The sequence below is a fragment of the Panulirus ornatus genome, chromosome 58 (genome assembly GCF_036320965.1).
Source record: "Panulirus ornatus isolate Po-2019 chromosome 58, ASM3632096v1, whole genome shotgun sequence".
NCBI lineage: Eukaryota > Metazoa > Arthropoda > Malacostraca > Decapoda > Palinuridae > Panulirus > Panulirus ornatus.
Genome location: NC_092281.1, coordinates 18,575,248 through 18,595,349, shown reverse-complemented (window position 1 = coordinate 18,595,349; position 20,102 = coordinate 18,575,248). Strand labels below are relative to the sequence as shown.

At 43.1% G+C, this 20,102-nt stretch overlaps 1 protein-coding gene across 1 annotated transcript; it reads left to right on the top strand.

The window, feature by feature from the left end:
• The first annotated feature begins 15,744 nt into the window (after positions 1 to 15,744).
• Positions 15,745 to 17,915, top strand: LOC139766608 (cuticle protein CP1499-like). Its single transcript, XM_071695466.1, has 2 exons — positions 15,745 to 15,862; positions 17,286 to 17,915. Exons 1-2 carry the CDS (start codon positions 15,851 to 15,853, stop codon positions 17,823 to 17,825), a joined length of 552 nt encoding a protein of 183 aa, XP_071551567.1. The 5' UTR covers positions 15,745 to 15,850; the 3' UTR covers positions 17,826 to 17,915.
• The last annotated feature ends 2,187 nt before the right edge of the window (positions 17,916 to 20,102 follow it).

Genomic DNA, 20,102 nt, shown 5'->3' with positions numbered 1-20,102 from the left:
AGAGCTCGTGGCTATCATCCTCCAGCGAAATAACAACTCTAGCCCAAGACTGACCCGGTCCCATGCACAATAGACAAACGATGCATAAAAAAAAGCCAACTACCCGTCGAGTTCCTTTACGAGAAAAGGAAAAAGAAAATACAAGCAAGTATGAGATGCGCTACTGGACTAACTAACCAGCCCCTTCCCCAGACGATACGTAACTTTCAATGAATGATAACTAACATTTACGAGATGATACCAAAAGCTCACGAAATGAGAAGTTGACGCTTCTCAGATGGCATGTAAGGTTCATAAAGATCAAAGACGTTGCCTGACATTAGACAAACAATTGCTGACACATCGTGATAACCAATATAATCAATAAGAGATTCCTAAGGGTAAAAAAAAAAAAAAAAGACAATAAACAAGGCATAAATCATAGCTTCAGACCACAACAAACGATAACTAACACCTGGTAGATGGTAAGCAAGGCCCACAAGGTATCATATTGAAGACCTGAGACCCTGGAAGTATGACAGAGGGCTTAGCATGCAATACCTGAATATATAGAGACAAAATATTTAAATGAAAGTCACATGATATCTACGGTTCAACATGTAATAACTTAGATCTTGCAGGTGATAACTAAGGATAACAAGGCCCCAGTAGGTTAATCGTAACGGAATGATAATGAAGGCTCCATAACCAAGGGTAATAACTAAGGTTTGGATTATGATGATAAAGGCTACACGCTGTTAATGGCCAAGAGATAATCAATGTGGCTTAAAAGAGAAAGGATAAATACGACCCAATAAAGATAATCAAGTGTTCAGAAATATATTACAAAGACTGATTATCTCTCAAACGTGACTAAAAACGACAAAGAACAAAAATAAATTGATAATTGTAGTTCCGTAAAGGCTAACTAAGGCTCTGTAAATGAAAAAAAAAATAAATGTCAGGTTCGCCAGAAGAGAAAGATAACGATAACCGATAACTGAGGTTCAAGAAGTAATGAAGAGGCTTCACAGATGGTAGGAACATTATCCCATTCCGTTGCAAGGCCTCAGCTACCAAGCCCAGCCTTTTTGTGCATCAGCTCACGCAGTACAAACAAACCCAGTGATTTAGTCATGTTTATATCACTACGCCGTCCAGATAGAAGCGATCCATTCGTGCTAATAACATGGTTTCGACATCCACTAACCGAGCCCACAACAATGGAGTTAGTGATTTCTATCATACCAGCTCCACTTCGCTGGCTACGGAACTCATCTCCAACAGAGGTCTCTGGCTACCCTTGGTCCAATTAGGAACTAGAGAGAACTTCATCTCCATTCACACAGTCGCATTTCCATAACGTTACCACTGTCAATTACGCTATGATATTTACGATGCTATAAGGGTTACACCGAAGAAACAAAAGGAAAACGATTAATTTTCTCCCACTTTTGTGACATCAGATATCAAAGTGATTCCAATGGAGTACCTCAAGGATGAACGAATGTTCTCCCACGGTTTTCCCATTGTGTTCATAAATGACCAGTTTCTGCCAGTAAGTAAATTTCGGTCTCTTTCCCCAGCGGCATGACTGTCAACGTCTCTAGTGTTCAGTCTTGGCCATTTCGTTACCTTCGTCTGTACACTAGATGGGCAAACTCCGTTCATTGTCTGAAATAAACGGGCCGTCCTGAATTTAAGAAAAAAACATCTTAACTGAGATTCCATGAAATGCAGGAATATGTGACTGACACTGACGTTTCCTCTGCTGGACAAGGCGTTTACCATGTCACTACCACCAAATTCTCCGGCTCACACACCAACGAGTCTCCAGGATGGAAGTGGCATTCCATGGACGTCATCAGGAAATGATAAGAACATGAGAGATAATGTCTGGCATTGATAAACTTCAGATTTAACAAGGGAATCACTTCATGTATTACTCGCGTGTTAATCAAAACCTGATTTACATCCGGAGTGGCGCTTCCACCATCTCAGTACAACATCCAGTTGTTCTGACCTTAAAGCGAGTCTTTCTGACAAATCGAAGTATGTACATCATACCTTCCGTTGTACACTCGCAGCCCTTATTCGGACAATGTCACCATCCCCTTACCCAGACTCAGGCATATGGAAATCTTAACCTCCCCTTTGTGTGTTTAAGATAGAATACGGAACTTGCTGGACTACCCCAGACCTAACAATGGAACGCTTAATCCCAAATATGTTGCAGGAACACAGAGCGTAGGAAGCACGGAAATCTTGCCTCGGATATACTCTCTACACAATCACCTCAAGGGTACCAGGTAGATACCCAACTCCAATTCCGTCTGTAAGAAATGTAGCCTTCACCACTAACCTAATCAAAGTCTTATTATCTAGTATGTCCGTATCTGTCTTATACACTTACCACGTCCCGTAGCACAGATTGCCATCTAAACCTGTCTTTACTAGTTTTTATAAAGAGATTGCTTTTATTCAGGTCGTCTCAAAAATGTTTCCCAGCATTCTGATACAAAAAAAAAGATACATAAGGCCAGTCACGTTTTCCCTGGGCCACTGTCGTTATGAGAGACTTTCCTCTTACAAAGAAATCTATAAGACCACGCTAACTCTACTCAAAGGCCAAATCATATCAGATATCAAACCTCTACCACCCTACTTCCATATACTTCAAACGACAAATGCCCCAAATCCAAACTTTAAAAAGAGTAGTAATTCCAAGGCCAGGCTATTGCACTACACGTCAGAGTATATTGTCTTGGTGGCCATTTAAGTATCGCTATTTTAACATCAGCTGAAAGATCACCCTTGTTTATTTCCTGGTGAACAATAGATCTGTAATGAAGTCACAGTGACACGACACAATTCCCTTTCGTCCGACGTAAGATGCTATTATTTCCACTAATTTGTCTTCCCAGATTAAAAGGACATTGTGTCTTTGTCTGTGGACACTGTCGTAACATACTGTGCGTTATAAACTGTACAATCTAGATCTGATATCTCACTCGACGAACGCCTAAATGAGGCAAGTATTTCCCATTTATCATTCACACCGGATCTCAATAGTCTATGTAATTACTTGACATCATTAGTCTATATGATTCTCTGACCAGATATAAACGTTCTTGAACACATTTTGTTCAAATGTACAAAGCTGTACGTCAAGAGCTATCACTTGGAGCAGTATGAAAAGTACTAAAATCGATATACATTAGTTCTACTTGGCGAAGGAACACCTCCCTATTGGAACACACTGCCTATGCTATGACGTACAGCTCCTGGTTACACTGTAGTGACCTTTGACTTAACCTCTAAGGATCAAGTTAAAGGTCACGCCATTACTACAATACACTATCTAATAACAACACAATCCACCACGTTATTGTCCAACGCGGTACGATTCAATGCGTCGCTATCCAACATTTCACTATCCAACACGCACTACCCAATGCACACCAGCCAAAGCCCACTACCATACTGGAGGTTGGTATAAAAAGCTGGATATTCAGGCTGGAATAACGGATAGATTCCGTCAACTGAGAAAAAAAAAATAACATCGTGAAAGGGAACAAAGGTAGCATGTCAGAAAAGCAATCTCGAAATAGGTTGGAGTCACCAGTGGCGTACCTAAGACTTGGCTAGGTCCTGCGACCATTGCCCTTGCCAGATGAACTGGACATACATCCGTATATGTTGCGGGTGATGCCAAGATCATAAGGAAAGAAAAGAGTGAGGGGAAGTGCGTCAAATCATAAGGGGACCAACACACACACACAAAAAGATGGTTTGATACATGGTTGATGAATCATCCTCAATAAATGCAAAGTAATGAATGAGTGGAAGACCCCACTCCGTTATGGCACCAACAGGTAATTATCCAACATACATTACCCAACACGACACACAAAACAACATTTTCTCGAAGAGCTCTCAGCTGCTAATCCACTGGACTCTGTGTCAAAGGAGAAGCTGAGTAGATAAGACATTACGTCCCGTCATGTGACCAAAACAAACACCACGTAGACCGCCCCGGCGCCCACCATACACGGCCAATAACACACGAGTTGGGATTAGTAACTTCACTGATAACGTAGCCTACAAAACCTACCGTTACTATGCGAATGACACATTCTTCTAGGAATAAGGACGATGAGATAAGAGCAAACAACATACACGAATAGCAGTACTTACCGGCTTCCCTTTATCTGGCCTCAGTTGTCCTCGTCACCTTACGACATAGAAAGAAACACGGACGCTAATCATTTGATCACTCAAAACGCAGAAAGACGCGCACTTCCATCGTTCAACATTGTTTCCGATCATACGTCATTCCATCTAAATCACCAGTTAAGCTCTACGACGCCGCTCTACCATTGAAGATCGAGTGGTTTTGTTCTGCTACGCTCGGGTAATGTTGAGGGTACACAGAGGTAAACATGGACCATGATCTACTCGGGTAATGTTGAGAGTACACAGAGGTAGACATGGACCATGATCTGGAGCAATATATATCACTGAACGATATTACACAAAGTGGTAGTTGGGTGAATTATGTATGTCAGGGTAAATGGGGGATAAACTACTTCAAAAGTGAGTAATACACCCGTAAAATATCAAAAAAAAAAAAATTTAAGAATCTCAGCTAATCACAGTTATAAGCTGTAATCATCGTAGAAACTTAAAGCAATGAATTCGTTCGCTGCAGCAGATCGCATGGCGTATTTTTAATTCCCATATTTTCCCTGATATACTATTATCGTCCTAATTAATATCATTTAAGAAACAATCATGTTCCAAATCACGTCTGAAACTGTTAATGTACTCTCTATAACACTACATATGTGCTGCAGAACAAACATACACTTAATACTCAAAGGTACTGGCGATGCGGAGCTCAACTGGACTTTTGCCATCACTTCGGTACACACTGGTGCTCCTGCTAGTTTATATGGTGTCGTCGAAATTTAATCTAGTGGAATATATTCACTACTGTCCCTCAAGTCTAAATAGGCAATTTGAACTCAGAGATAACGAAGTCTGGTAATAACGTTTTCGCGAATCACAAACGAGTACGAAATTTTCACCGCACAAGCACTCGGTAACTTTTGTAAACAGTGCACTAGGAACGGTCTGGATTGTATATCCGGATTCGAATTCGGAGCTTCAGTCTGAACATCCGTTACAAGCTACTGTTACGGGGAATCTGTGTCATATGCGTTGGTCCAAGAAATCTGAACCCAGATTTAGATCCCGAGCGAGCGGAGCAGAAAGTTTCTTTTGCAAAACTAAAGAATCTTGAAAACTTACAACTAAAGATATCTAATGGTTGATGGGTTCTGTAGAACATGTTCCTTGCCATCTCTGTGAACCTACGGGCACATTCCTGTACGATAGAGTAATGCAATTTACTTTAAAAAGTTTTACACGTAGGGCTTTACAAGTTAAAGTAGTAGTTTGTTCATACAGACTTACAGCTAAACTATCTTACGACCCTTGAGCACGAAGGCATGAACGTAGGTACGATGGTTTTGGTGGCGTGATCTTTGACCAAATTGAATTATGACAAGGTTTTTCTTTTTATTTCATACGATAACCCTAACCTGATTGAGAGAAATTGTTGATTACGTAAGGTATGCCTATCACCTGGGAATATCATCACATCTACAAAAAGGCTCATACATAATTACTGAACCACATAGTGAGAATGTGGACACCAAGATGATCCTGTAACTGAGAAACAAATACTATGAGAACCATCTAGATGACCTTATATGTCAACTTATTTAGCTGAGAAAGAGAATGTTAGCTGGTGATATGAATGCAGGCTTCAAGAATCTTGATCTAAATAGCTCCTTAAGACTAAGGTCTGTCTGCTTTCACCTGTAATGACAGATAAAGGTTGATAGACAAGCAATCTACTCTGATGGAAGGAAAGTTACTTTTTCCTCGACTGGACTGTTAACAAGTTGAATTATTTACCAGCAAAAAGGAGACGTTAACTGCGCCTTTATAGATATAGAAGATCGGAGGACTGTATAGTTATCTGGTTCATTCTCAGCTGACTCCACAATAAACTCCGTTTTCTAATCTCTTCTATTTAAAAAAAAAAATGGGAAGAACCTAAACGTGTGCTGCTGTTTGAATGACTTTTTTTAAAGTCCGCTCTCCCGCACTCTTCCCATATCCTCTCCCTTCACATCCATAGCAATAATGCCCCCGATTTCGTGACCCCCTTGGCTAACGTGCTCTCACAGCCCTTGACACTGACATTCATGAAAGGGTCGGATCGTAAAAACTAAGACCATCCTCGCTAAACGCTGACATCTTGAGCATGTATAGGGCCATATGGGGCGGGGGTGAAACAGAGAAGCCTTTATTGACGAGTGAGTAACTTCGTCACCTTCAAGAATTTGGTCACTACTGCTACCACATTCATTTCTCAGGAGTGTGGTTAATATCAAGGTTATGGGGACAGCTGTGGTTTCTCAAAGGCAAATGTGACTTTCACACACAGACACACACATTACACACACACACACACACACACACACACACACACACGTATATATATATATATATATATATATATATATATATATATATATATATATATATATATATATATATATATATATATATATATATACTGGGTGGTTAGGGAAGGGGGCTAAAGATTAGTATCTTGATCTTTCCCAAAACCCTTTATGTAAAGTGGGATGATACCACAGCCACACCTGCCTGACTCTATGTATATGAGGGTGTCGTGTACACGTGTGTCTCACTATCTTGAGGAAGTCACGAGTGTATTCAGCGTCGGGACTGGTCCGACGGTGACCCACTCAGATGAATACCAACATGGCGCCTGGGTGAATAGGGTCAAGGGGAGAGAGGCTCTCTCTCTCTCTCTCTCTCTCTCTCTCTCTCTCTCTCTCTCTCTCTCTCTCTCTCTCTCTCTCTCTCTCTCTCTCTCTCTCTCTCTCTCTGTATGTATATATATATATATATATATATATATATATATATATATATATATATATATATATATATATATATATATGAAATGAGGGTCATTTGGTATGTGATATCTCATAACCCTGAAGATTCTATGTACGGGGTCACGCCCTGAAGACCCTCTCCACGGGTCACGCCCTGAAGACCCTATGTACGGGTCACGCCCTGAAGACCCTCTCCACGGGTCACGTCCTGAAGACCCTATGTACGGGCCACATCTTACAGAATCTATGTACAGGTCACGCAACTCACACATGTCAACTCTTGGCTTGCTGCCTCCCTGGTTCTTCCCTGCTGGTCATCAGCCAGTGAGGTTAAGCTGATAGATCATTCCCAGGTGACCAGCCGCCACCTGAATCCCAGCTGGTTGTTGACTGGTTCCTCAGTAGAGTCCATGTGACCCCATCTGACCGGGGGTCGCCTCACTTCCTGTCAAGAGACACCACTTGGTTAAAAGGCATAGTCGATGAAAACTTCCAAAAGTAAAATGTCGATTTACTTGAAGCATAAAGTAAGTCATATTACCATCATGTAATCACAGTAGCCATCCATCCCTCTTCTCACAACCACGGGTGATTCTCATCACAGATAAAGCCACACACAAAAAAAAAGATGAAATAGTACCAGAAAAAAAATGAATAAATTTTTGTGGACACTCGTTTGCAACGCCTTGCTCAAAACCTGTTTAAAAGAGTCTCTTTATTTCTTTCCTTGTTGCTTCTGTGTATGTTGTGTTTCTTCTACATCAGACTAAGGGCATCTAAGCAAACACATTAAATTCAATCTTCCTCGATTACATTAATACATTTAATCATATCTTTCTCGATTACATGAATTCATGAATAAGGTAGGAGAGTGTGTGTGTGTGTGTGTGTGTGTGTGTGGGTGTGTTTCCCGTCGTTAGTTAGCCATACCACATCAAGTCGGGAGGCCAGGTCGGCATCACACAGTTAACAAGACATTTAACGAAGTCCTGGTGTCAATGAAATCGTCCATTACCAATGTCGTGAGAAGAACCTTGACCTCCCTGTGGCCTAAGACTCGATTTCATAGGCAGAATATTGTTGTCGTTCTTCCTCTGTTAACCTGACAAGATTCACAGGGAGGATAATTCGTGCCGAGTGGAGTGGAACTCTTCAAAGTGTGTCCCATCAACACGGTCAACACTACATGCATAACTGGACCGAGCGTTGGTCCTGGATATATTCGAGAGGCACGTGTTACCCACAACCTGGACGTGAACTTTGACCTCCCAGTGTTCGAGTTTTGTCTGGCAATTGTCTGACTGTAAAGATCAAGAACACTTTCTTAAACTTGTTTCCTAATGCCCTATATTCTTTCCTCTTCTTTCCTTACCACTTCTTCTTTTCCTTTGCTCTGCTCTATTTCTTCGTGATCATTATTCGACCTCATCCCTCGTTCTGTGGTTCTTCCAGCTGTAGAAGTTCTCCTACACTCCGCTTCCTGCCACACCTTAGCACACTGCTGCTCTATGAGTTTATGATGTCATTACCTTCTTCTGATTACCGCTTTGCAGCCGGTCTCCCATCACCTACCCTCTCAGCGAGCTCCCCTTGACCCTTCCAACCTAAAAATTTCCCCCTCTCTGCCTTCATCCTTCCCTAGGTCATTTTCTTTCCCCCTCAACCAACCAACCATCTCATCTCCCATTCCTCTAAAATAATCTTTGATTCTACCTTTACTCTCCTGCTCGTACCACACCTTCCACTCATTCTCTTCCCACACCCCCAAGCTGCAATGTACAGTAACACAAAGTTTTACCCAGAACAGCCAAGTTCATCTTATATAGGACGAGTCCAGAGTCAACCAACACAGGAGAGTGTCACCTTTCGGCATAAGTGAGGCTTATATGGTCATGTGGAACTGGACCCAATACAGCCCACCTGGGCCGTGTGTGGCCACATCTAACTTGGGCTTCCTCCATCCCACGTGTACTATCCAGTAAGGTCAGATCTCATTAATCCCCTTTGTGACCCGGAACACCCAAAGGAGTGAGGACCCTTAGGATCGTAACAGACCTGAGTACCATAGAGAGAGGATTAAGACGATGTGGTGAGCATTATATCCCATAAAGGTAGCGGGGGACAGTCTGGATCTAACCATACTAATAACACACAGGAAAAAAAAGAAACAGAATTTCTCAATGTCGTGTGCTGTTCAGGTGGTCAGTTTTCGCAACAAAAGGGCGCCCTGGATGATGACAATTGGGTTACGGTAACACAGAGTCTTTCGGGAAAATTACCGAGTCTGATCACCGAGTGTACGCGACGCTTATATTGCTCTCTCGGTGATGGGATTAGTCAGGATTTTGACCCTAAGTGTTTTATGCGTAACCTTCATCCATCTGTGTAGGTAGGGAATGCCCGCTACGACGAATGTATAACAACACACACGCGCGCAAAAACTGGACCATACCTGGCGGAGGGTGGGAAGTAGGGAGTCGTTTGATGGGGTATTTTTTTGGTGGCCTGGTTCTTCCCTCATGAGGAGGGGCGAGGGGGCCCGACCTTGGAGGTGTTGCGCACATAACCGCCAGGTGTTGGGGCACGAAAGGAAATGGAAAGTATTTGTTGATATGGTCCTTCCCTTCATGACATGGCTCTTCCTTGTCTGGCACGGTCCTTCCCCTGCCTGACATGGTCCTTCCCCTGTCTGATAGTGAGAGGACCATGTATACCTTGCCTGACAGGTACAGAGGGGGGCGACGTGCTGGTAGGAGACTGGAGCAGGACATATGAAACATCCGGGGTAAACCATGGAAAGGTCTGTGGTGCCTGGTTGTGGAGAGGGAGCTGTGGTTTCAGTGCATTACACATGACAGCTAGAGCATGGATGTGGGCGAATGAGGAATTTTTTTTTACGTTTGTTCTTCACGCTACCTCAACGCCGAAAACTGTGAAAAAGTAAAATGAAAGGATTTATATATTTATATATATATATATATATATATATATATATATATATATATATATATATATATATATATACATATACATATAATGGTACCAGCCTAAGCCAGGATCCATTCTATCAACCAACCCTGAGGAGAGAATGAACAACTGAGATTGGCTGTGGGCCAACTGCCGTGCTGAGTATTCGAACCCATTCAGGCCAGATTCCGGAAGGGCCCGAACAACACCAACTGCCACACCATGGAGGCTCGTGGTGTATGTGTGTGTGTGTGTGTGTGTGTGTACCCTCATAAACAATCCTAATAGCGTAGGAAGGTACTCTCGTGTCTTCAGGCAACACTTGACCTAGAAAAGTGCCACAAAAAATACAAAGTGGCCACGCGTCACCCTGTTGTCAAGAGGCTGGCTGCCGAGGGTGGAGGGTTGTGTGTGTGTGTGTGGCGGGAGAGGCGAGTGTGGCCAGGCGGGAGGAAGGTTATGAACCAGCGTGAGATGCCTACCTTTGCCTGTGTTTGGTATCATGGCCAAAAAGATACTATATCTCTTTTTGTTTTAGTTTTTTTTCGTCATATTTCCTCATTCCCTCACCAAAATTGTTACAACTGGACCAAAATTCTTTTATTCACGGACCGAATTTCATAAGATAAAAATTTATATTTCAGTTTCCTCAAATTTTTAGATTTCTGCTCTGAATATTCAAGATCAAAAGTGAATTGCCTTTTCTGATTTATATAGCTATATCGTATAACTTAGTTCCTGATTTATATAGCTATATAGTATACTTTACTTCCTGATTTATATAGATATATAGTATATCTTAGTTCCTGATTTATATAGCTACATAGTATACCTTAGTTCCTGATTTATACAGCTATATAGAATACTTTAGTTCCTGATCTATATAGCTATATAGAATACCTTAGTTCCTGATCTATATAGCTATATAGTATGCCTTAGTTCCTGATTTATATAGCTATATAGTATACCTTAGTTCTTGATTTATATAGCTATATAGTATACCAAAGTTCCTGATTTATATAGCTATATAGTATACCTTAATTCCTGATCTTTATAGCTGTATAGTATACCTTAGTTCCTGATTTATATAGCTATATAGTATACCTTAGTTCCTGATTTATATAGCTATATAGTATACCTTAGTTCCTGATTTATATAGCTATATAGTATACCTTAGTTCCTGATTTATATAGCTATATAGTATACATCAGTTCCTGACCTATATAGCTATATAGTGTACCTTAGTTCCTGATCTATATAGCTATATTGTATACCTTAGGGGACGTATACAAGGTTCCTTCCTTCTTCTACCTTACCATGTTACTCCCAGTGTCTAAACTACACCAGACCTGACCAGCCTCATCTTGGAAACATAACCCAACAAGTGCGTTGTATTGCACATTATTAACGTACTGTTCGTGAGGGACTACGTATCAGTTGTCGGTGCTGAAGTGTGTGGTTGATTCATCATGCATCTATGCACAATACAGGCAGCCAGCTAGCCACATAGATAGATAGACAGAAAGACATACAGACAGTTTGATAGACATATACACAGATCGACAGAAAAGACAGACAGACAAACAGATAGACATACTGGAAGATACATCTACGTAAGAATTTACTGCTCTGGGGAAGGAGAAAGAAGCAAATCATTCCGGCAAGACGAATATAGATAAACGAGGGCGTGGGGCCATGCGAGGCGGGGGCGCGGGGCGTGGGGCATGGCGAGAGCCAGCCAGCATCGGGCGGGCTGGACCAGGCCGGGGCAGAGAGAACCTGCCTGCCTGCACGGCCTTGACGAACTGCCCTGGCTGACGACCTCATCCTCCCCAGTGCTTCCCACAAGGACCCGAGCGTGGTACTGATCACACACACACACACACACACACACACACACGTCCTCTCTCTCTCTCTCTCTCTCTCTCTCTCTCTCTCTCTCTCTCTCTCTCTCTCTCTCTCTCTCTCTCTCTCTCTCTTGAATCTATTCCCTTGACGAGGAGGCCACCCCGCCCTTCCCTTCTCCTCTCCCCCTCTCGTTCCCGCCTTTCGGGAAGAATTCTTTTTTTTCCCCCATGCCTTCGGGATCTGTCCCGGGATCTGTCCTTCCAGTGGGATTCCATTCTTGAGGTTTCCGGGGGATAGGAGGCAGTAAAGTGATTCATATGGAGTGGGAGGCTGTGTAGAGGGTGGGGATGAAGGATGGTACGTAGGTGAAATGTGAAGTAGCTGGTGTGAGATGGTACGTAGGCGGTGCAGTGATGGTCCGTAGGTGGAGTAAGATGGTCCGTAGGTGATGGAGATGGTACGTAGGTGGAGTAAGATGGTCTGTAGGTGGTGGTTATGGTACGTAGGAGGTGGAGATGATACGTAGATGGTGGAGATGGTCCGCAGATGGAGTAAGATGGTCCGTAGGTGGTGGAGATGGCACGTAGGTGGAGTAAGATGGTCCGTAGGTGGAGTAAGATGGTCCGTAGGTGGTGGAGACGGTACATAGGTGGAGTAAGATGGTCCGTCCGTAAGTGGTGGAGATGGTACGCAGGTGGTGGTGGAGAATAGTAAGTAGATGTTGGAGACGGTCCGTCGATGGTAGAAGATGGTACGTAAGGAGGAGCGGACGGTTCACAGAGGTAGCGAAAGAAAGAGCACATTGGTTGGTGGATAACGGTGGGCAAGTGGTGGAGGATGATGGAGGATGATGCACCTGCGGTAGAATCAAGTTCAAGATAATTACCACACAAGTGTGTGTGTGTGTGGGGGGGGGGGGAGGATGTGTAAATAGTTGACCGGCAGTAAACAAAAACAAGACGCAGGATGGTACACAAGCTGGGGAAGATGGTGCAGGATGGTACCAGACATGGATCATAACACGGTACCAGACATGGATTATAACACGTTACCAGACATGAATCATAACACGTTACCAGACATGGATCATAACACTGTACCAGACATGGATCATAACACGTTACCAGACATGGATCATAACACGGTACCAGACATGGATCATAACATGGTACCAGACATGGATCATAACACGTTACCAAACATGGATCATAACACGGTACCAAACATGGATCATAACACGGTACCAGACATGGATCATAACATGGTACCAGACATGGATCATAACACGGTACCAGACATGGATCATAACACTGTACCAGACATGGATCATAACACGTTACCAGACATGGATCATAACATGGTACCAGACATGGATCATAACACGGTACCAGACATGGATCATAACACGTTACCAGACATGGATCATAACACGTTACCAACATGGATCATAACACGGTACCAAACATGGATTATAACACGTTACCAGACATGGATCATAACATGGTACCAGACATGGATCATAACATGGTACCAAATATGGATCATAACACGGTACCAGACATGGATCATAACAGTTACCAGACATGGATCATAACAATGGTACAGACATGGATCATAACACGGTACCAGACATGGATCATAACACGTACCAGACATGGATCATAACACGTACCAGACATGGATCATAACATGGTACCAGACATGGATCATAACACGGTACCAAACATGGATCATAACACGGTACCAGACATGGATCATAACACGGTACCAGACATGGATCATAACACGGTACCAGACATGGATTATAACACGGTACCAGACATGGATCATAACACGGTACCAGACATGGATTATAACACGGTACCAGACATGGATTATAACACGGTACAAGGACATGGATCATAACCGGCACTAGACATGATCATAACACGGTACCAAACATGGATCATAACACGGTACCAAACATGGATTATAACACGTTACCAAACATGGATCATAAAATGGTACCAGACATGGATTATAACACGTTACCAGACATGGATCACAACAAGGTACTAGACATGAATTATAACACGGTACCAGACATGGATTATAACACGGTACCAGACATGGATCATGACACGGCACTAGACATGGATCATAACACGGTACCAAACATGGATCATAACACGGTACCAAACATGGGTCATAAAACCGTACCAAACATGGATTATGACACGGTAACAGACATGGATCATAAAATTGTACCAAACATGGATTATACCACGGTACCAGACATGGATTATAACACGGTGCCAGAAATGGACCATGACACGGCACTAGACATGGATCATAACACGGTACCAGACATGGATTATAACACGGTACCAGACATGGATCATAACAAGGTACCAGACATGGATCATAACACCGTACCAAACATGGATCATAACACGGTACCAAACATGAATTATAACACGGTACCAAACATGGATCATAAAACGGTACCAAACATGGATTATGACACGGTAATAGACAAGGATCATAAAATGGTACCAGACATGGATTATAACGATACCAGACATGGATCATAACACGGTGCCAAACATGAATAATAACACGGTACCAGGCATGGATCGTAACACGGTACCAGGCATGGATCATAACACGGTGCCAGACATGAATAATAACACGGTACCACACATGGATCATAACACGGTACCAGACATGGATGACACCCCGGTTATAATACATGTAGAAACATAATGTTACAGTGTTTGAGCCACATTACATTCGCGTCGCGCTGTCCAACACCTCACAACAACACGAACGTAATTAGTGATAAACTCGTAATTAGCGATTAAGTATTCCCATTAGAGGGATAACTGTCAAGTGACAGTTAGGAATATAAATGAGGAACATTGTCTTGAGGGCTTAGTTTACAACAGGCATGATCCAGATTCATCAAAGTGCAATCTTCAAGAAATGACATTTCACATCAAGAGATGTTAGGGATGCGAATGAATACAACAATATGAATACAACACATGTGAATACAAACGAAAAGTTCCGATACTCGTGACTACATCATTCTGGCGAATACAAGACACACAAGAGTCAACACAAGCATGGAAGACTGAGAGGGGGGAGGTAATAAATACAGAAGGCAGCCCCACAGCTAAAGTTCATGTGACTCACTCCAAAGTAAAGTCACCATCAACTCGGTATTAAAAAAGAGATCATTGGAAAAATCCTCCGCCTCTTGGCCAATGCCCGACCAAATATCCAAAGATTCTATTCGACTTTTGGTCTTGGGTATTCGACGGCGAGGTTTACGATGTAGCCGAGCTTGAACCTGTAGCAGGCGATGCCGCTGCCGCTGCTGCTGCAGTAGCGGTAGAAGTCGACGGTATGGCATATCGTATCGATAGGCGGTTTCCCAACGGCCGGCGTGAGCGGTCGGGCGGGCGGGAAGTGACTCGAGCGGGAGGGAGGGAGGGAGGCGTGGCGGCCGCTGGACAAGTTCTTGTAAGACTCCCTCCCCCTCCGTCATGCTCCTACTGACACGATTGGAAACCGAGAGGGTATAAAAAAAAAAAAAAATATATATATATATATTTATATAATATCTGACCTTCACCTCTCTCTCTCTCTCTCTCTCTCTCTCTCTCTCTCTCTCTCTCTCTCTCTCTCTCTCTCTCTCTCTCTCTCATCGGAAATTCATCCATTTGTGGAAAGAGTGCCTGACACTATGCCTGGAAGCTTGTGTCGTCACAAGAAGAAAAAAAAAAAAGAAAAGAAAAGAAACTTAGACCAAATACGCTCAGATATGTGGAAGGAGAGAGAGAGAGAGAGAGAGAGAGAGAGAGAGAGAGAGAGAGAGAGAGAGAGAGAGAGAGAGAGAGAGAGATGGAGAGAGATAAGTGGGAGGAGAGGCTCAGGTGAGGGCCAGATGGGGCGTTCCTCAGGGGGGGTTTGACTCTCGGGCAAGGCCATGCTCCACGCTCGGGTATATATAGAGGCAGCCGAATCATGGGTCACCACAGTACGGTTCTTACCTGATACTCACCAACATCATGAGGGCTCTGGTAACTATCTCTGCTTCATATTGTTCCCCAAGTAGCGTCTCCCTCCTGCACACCTCACAACCTTTCCCTCCATCTCATGAATATTCTTCTTCTTTTTTTTTTTTAACAGTATCCCGATTTCGTCGGTTCAGCATCCATCCTGGACTTTGCACGATACGGACAATGTCACGTGCGTGTGACAAGTTACCTGTGTCAACGCATGTTTGAAAGGAAAATACAGTTTCATCTATTGAAGAAAATGTCGACGAGAACAGACCTTAATATTCACGTGAACTTAAAGTCTGTAACTGGTCTTTTGTTATGCGACCATGAACCGGTGTCGAGAGACGCATTTCAACCAAATTGATTCTCGTCATTCACGTTTGCATCATCTTTAACCAATGTAAAAAACAACAGTGCTAATCGCTATGTTACCTCGCGCGTGCGATAGTTTGATAGACGATCGTACAGCACTTTGCGTAATATGTACTAAGACGAATATCGTCCATATTCAATATTCATCCTAATTTAGAGTCATCACCATGTACCCTATTCATGTGTGCACTTTCAGAAAGTTCAAGGCTCTTATTGTTCATAGCCACAAGCTACCCAAGTGTGTGGTTACATCTCGCTATGTAGGTCTCTCCGTCTCCCTGGCCCTACCAGCTCGCTCACATATACTCCCTAATTCAAACTATATTCATCCATCCTTTCTTTATAGCTTAAGCCATCCCACCAACTCTAACGTTCAGTGCTATACCCGTTATTTCTTATCATTCAAACTCTAAACAACCTTTTTTTTTTTTGTCCCATCTTTTCACTCTACAATGCCCATCGAAAGAACATCCACCACATCCTATCTTTCTGTCAATTCGTCTTTCACAGACTCAGGTTCACATCACATACACGAAGGACAATTGTTCCTCCTTAAAACACTTGTAGGTCTTTAGACTTACCCGTTCATTCGTGGGTTCCCTCACGGTATCACCAATTTGACTGACTTTTGAAGATATTTGGCCCAGATACTCGAAATGCAGAATCTTCTCTTTTCCAAACTCTCACCATCAAACCGACTCGCTTAACAGAATCCAATGTCATATTCTTCCTAGCATGTATTTGTAATCTTGATTTCCATTTCCGAATCATATTACAAAGTCATTTTGTTCCAGTACAGTCTCACTCTTTAAGACAGGTTGCATGAAAACGTTCTCGCTGCTTCTCCCAGCCATTTTCGTTCTTGCTTATCACAGAAAACGCTCTCTGAAAACGACGTTTAAATAGCCAACGGTCACATTATAAAGTTAACACAATTAAACTGTCAATAAAAACTAAAATGTTTGTGCCATATAATTCTATATTTACTGTGTGTCAATGTTTCATATGTTATATAATGTACCGATTTACTGCACCCAGTGTTGTTTTAACCGAGAGAAACTCCCTTCAGGTTGTCTTGGCAGTGCTGGGTGTGTGCTCCGCTGTCCCCTTCATCGGTGACACCCCAGAGGTCGCGGCAGAGAAAGCGCGGTTCTTCAACGCTTACCGCGCTGCTCAGGCCGCCGCCCAGCCCCAGTACAATTACGCACCCCAGCAGGCCTACAGGCCCGCCCCAGTCCAGCCCAAATGGACCGGCCCCGTGGCTGCCACCATCCCCGCTGGCCTGCCAGGCTCCTCGTCTCAGGTTGCTGAAACTCCGGAGGTGATCAACGCCCGCAATCAGTTCTTCAACGCCTATAAAGCTCAGGTGGTTGCCACTGTCCCTCAGACCGGATCCCCTATCCAGTACCACGCCGCTCCCAGCCAGAGATACGCCCAAGCTCAGCCCAAGTGGACCGGCCCCGTAGCCGCCACCATCCCCGCTGGCCTTCCTGGATCCGCATCTCAGGTTGCCGACACCCCCGAGGTAGCGGCCGCCAAGCACGCCTTCTTCAGTACCTACCAGCAGCAGGCAGCAGCGGCAGCTCCTCCTTCACCAACCTACTACTGAACCGTACTGTGATCATTAGGTTATAATCAAAATTATATTGAACATTATTTGAAATATCTTATGTGAAATATACACCAAAATTTCGATTAATCTTAAGTTTCAATTTATCCTTTAGAATGGAGAAAGAAATGTATTTTCCACAATATGACATGACACTATACCACTGTGTATTATTGATACTAATTTGTGGCTTACAGTATAAGCAACACAAAATAATAACGTGTGTGTGTATGTGTGTGTGTGTGTGTGTGTGTGTGTGTGTGTGTGTGTGTGGGTGGGTGGGTGGGTGTGTGTGTGTGTACTTTTACATACATACACAAAAAAACGCCTGGCAGGTGTGCTTGTAAACGACACCCTGATCTTTGAGTTGACATTCTGAGTGGCACAGGTGGAGTGTGAGTTCTCAGACTGCCATGACTTGCACAGATTGTGTTTGTGTGTGTGTGTGTGTGTGTGTGTGTGTGTGTGTGTGTGTGTGTGTTCTCGAGGTGCCATTACTCGCTTGAACAGGTCGGCCCCTATGTAACTGTCAAGTGTACAGGTCCTTTCAGGTGGAGGTGTGTGTTGTATATATTGTGTGCACAACAAAAGAAAGTGAAGTCTGTTGGGGATGAGAGAGCTTGGGAAGTGAGTCAGTTGTTGTTCGCTGATGATACAGCGCTGGTGGCTGATTCATGTGAGAAACTGCAGAAGCTGGTGACTGAGTTTGGTAAAGTGTGTGAAAGAAGAAAGTTAAGAGTAAATGTGAATAAGAGCAAGGTTATTAGGTACAGTAGGGTTGAGGGTCAAGTCAATTGGGAGGTGAGTTTGAATGGAGAAAAACTGGAGGAAGTGAAGTGTTTTAGATATCTGGGAGTGGATCTGGCAGCGGATGGAACCATGGAAGCGGAAGTGGATCATAGGGTGGGGGAGGGGGCGAAAATTCTGGGAGCCTTGAAGAATGTGTGGAAGTCGAGAACATTATCTCGGAAAGCAAAAATGGGTATGTTTGAAGGAATAGTGGTTCCAACAATGTTGTATGGTTGCGAGGCGTGGGCTATGGATAGAGTTGTGCGCAGGAGGATGGATGTGCTGGAAATGAGATGTTTGAGGACAATGTGTGGTGTGAGGTGGTTTGATCGAGTAAGTAACGTAAGGGTAAGAGAGATGTGTGGAAATAAAAAGAGCGTGGTTGAGAGAGCAGAAGAGGGTGTTTTGAAATGGTTTGGGCACATGGAGAGAATGAGTGAGGAAAGATTGACCAAGAGGATATATGTGTCGGAGGTGGAGGGAACGAGGGGAAGAGGGAGACCAAATTGGAGGTGGAAAGATGGAGTGAAAAAGATTTTGTGTGATCGGGGCCTGAACATGCAGGAGGGTGAGAGGAGGGCAAGGAATAGAGTGAATTGGAGCGATGTGGTATACCGGGGTTGACGTGATGTCAGTGGATTGAATCGGGGCATGTGAAGCGTCTGGGGTAAACCATGGAAAGCTGTGTAGGTATGTATATTTGCGTGTGTGGACGTATGTATATACATGTGTATGGGGGTGGGTTGGGCCATTTCTTTCGTCTGTTTCCTTGCGCTACCTCGCAAACGCGGGAGACAGCGACAAAAAAAAAAATATCTATATATATATATATATATATATATATATATATGTATATATATATATATATATATATATATATATATAGAGAGAGAGAGAGAGAGAGAGAGAGAGAGAGAGAGAGAGAGAGAGAGAGAGAGAGAGAGAGAGAGAGAGAGAGAGAGAGAGAGAGAGAGAGAAGGGGACCAGGTGAGGATATTCCCTCAAAGGCCCAGTCCTCTGTTCTTAACGCTACCTCGCTAATGCGGGAAATGGCGAATAGTTTGAAAGAAAGAAATATATATATATATATATATATATATATATATATATATATATATATATATATATATATATATATATATATATATATATACATATCCCTGGGGATAGGGGAGAAAGAATACTTCCCACGTATTCCCTGCGTGTCGTAGAAGGCGACTAAAAGGGGAGGGAGCGGGGGGCTGGAAATCCTGCCCTTTTTTTTTTCTAAAAGAAGAAACAGAGAAGGGGGCCAGGTGAGGATATTCCCTCAAAGGCCCAGTCCTCTGTTCTTAACGCTACCTCTCTAACGCGGGACATGGCGAATGATAGTATGATGTAATATATATATATATATATATATATATATATATATATATATATATATATATATATATATATATATATATATATATGTCAAATTGTTGAGATGATACATAATGTTTTTGC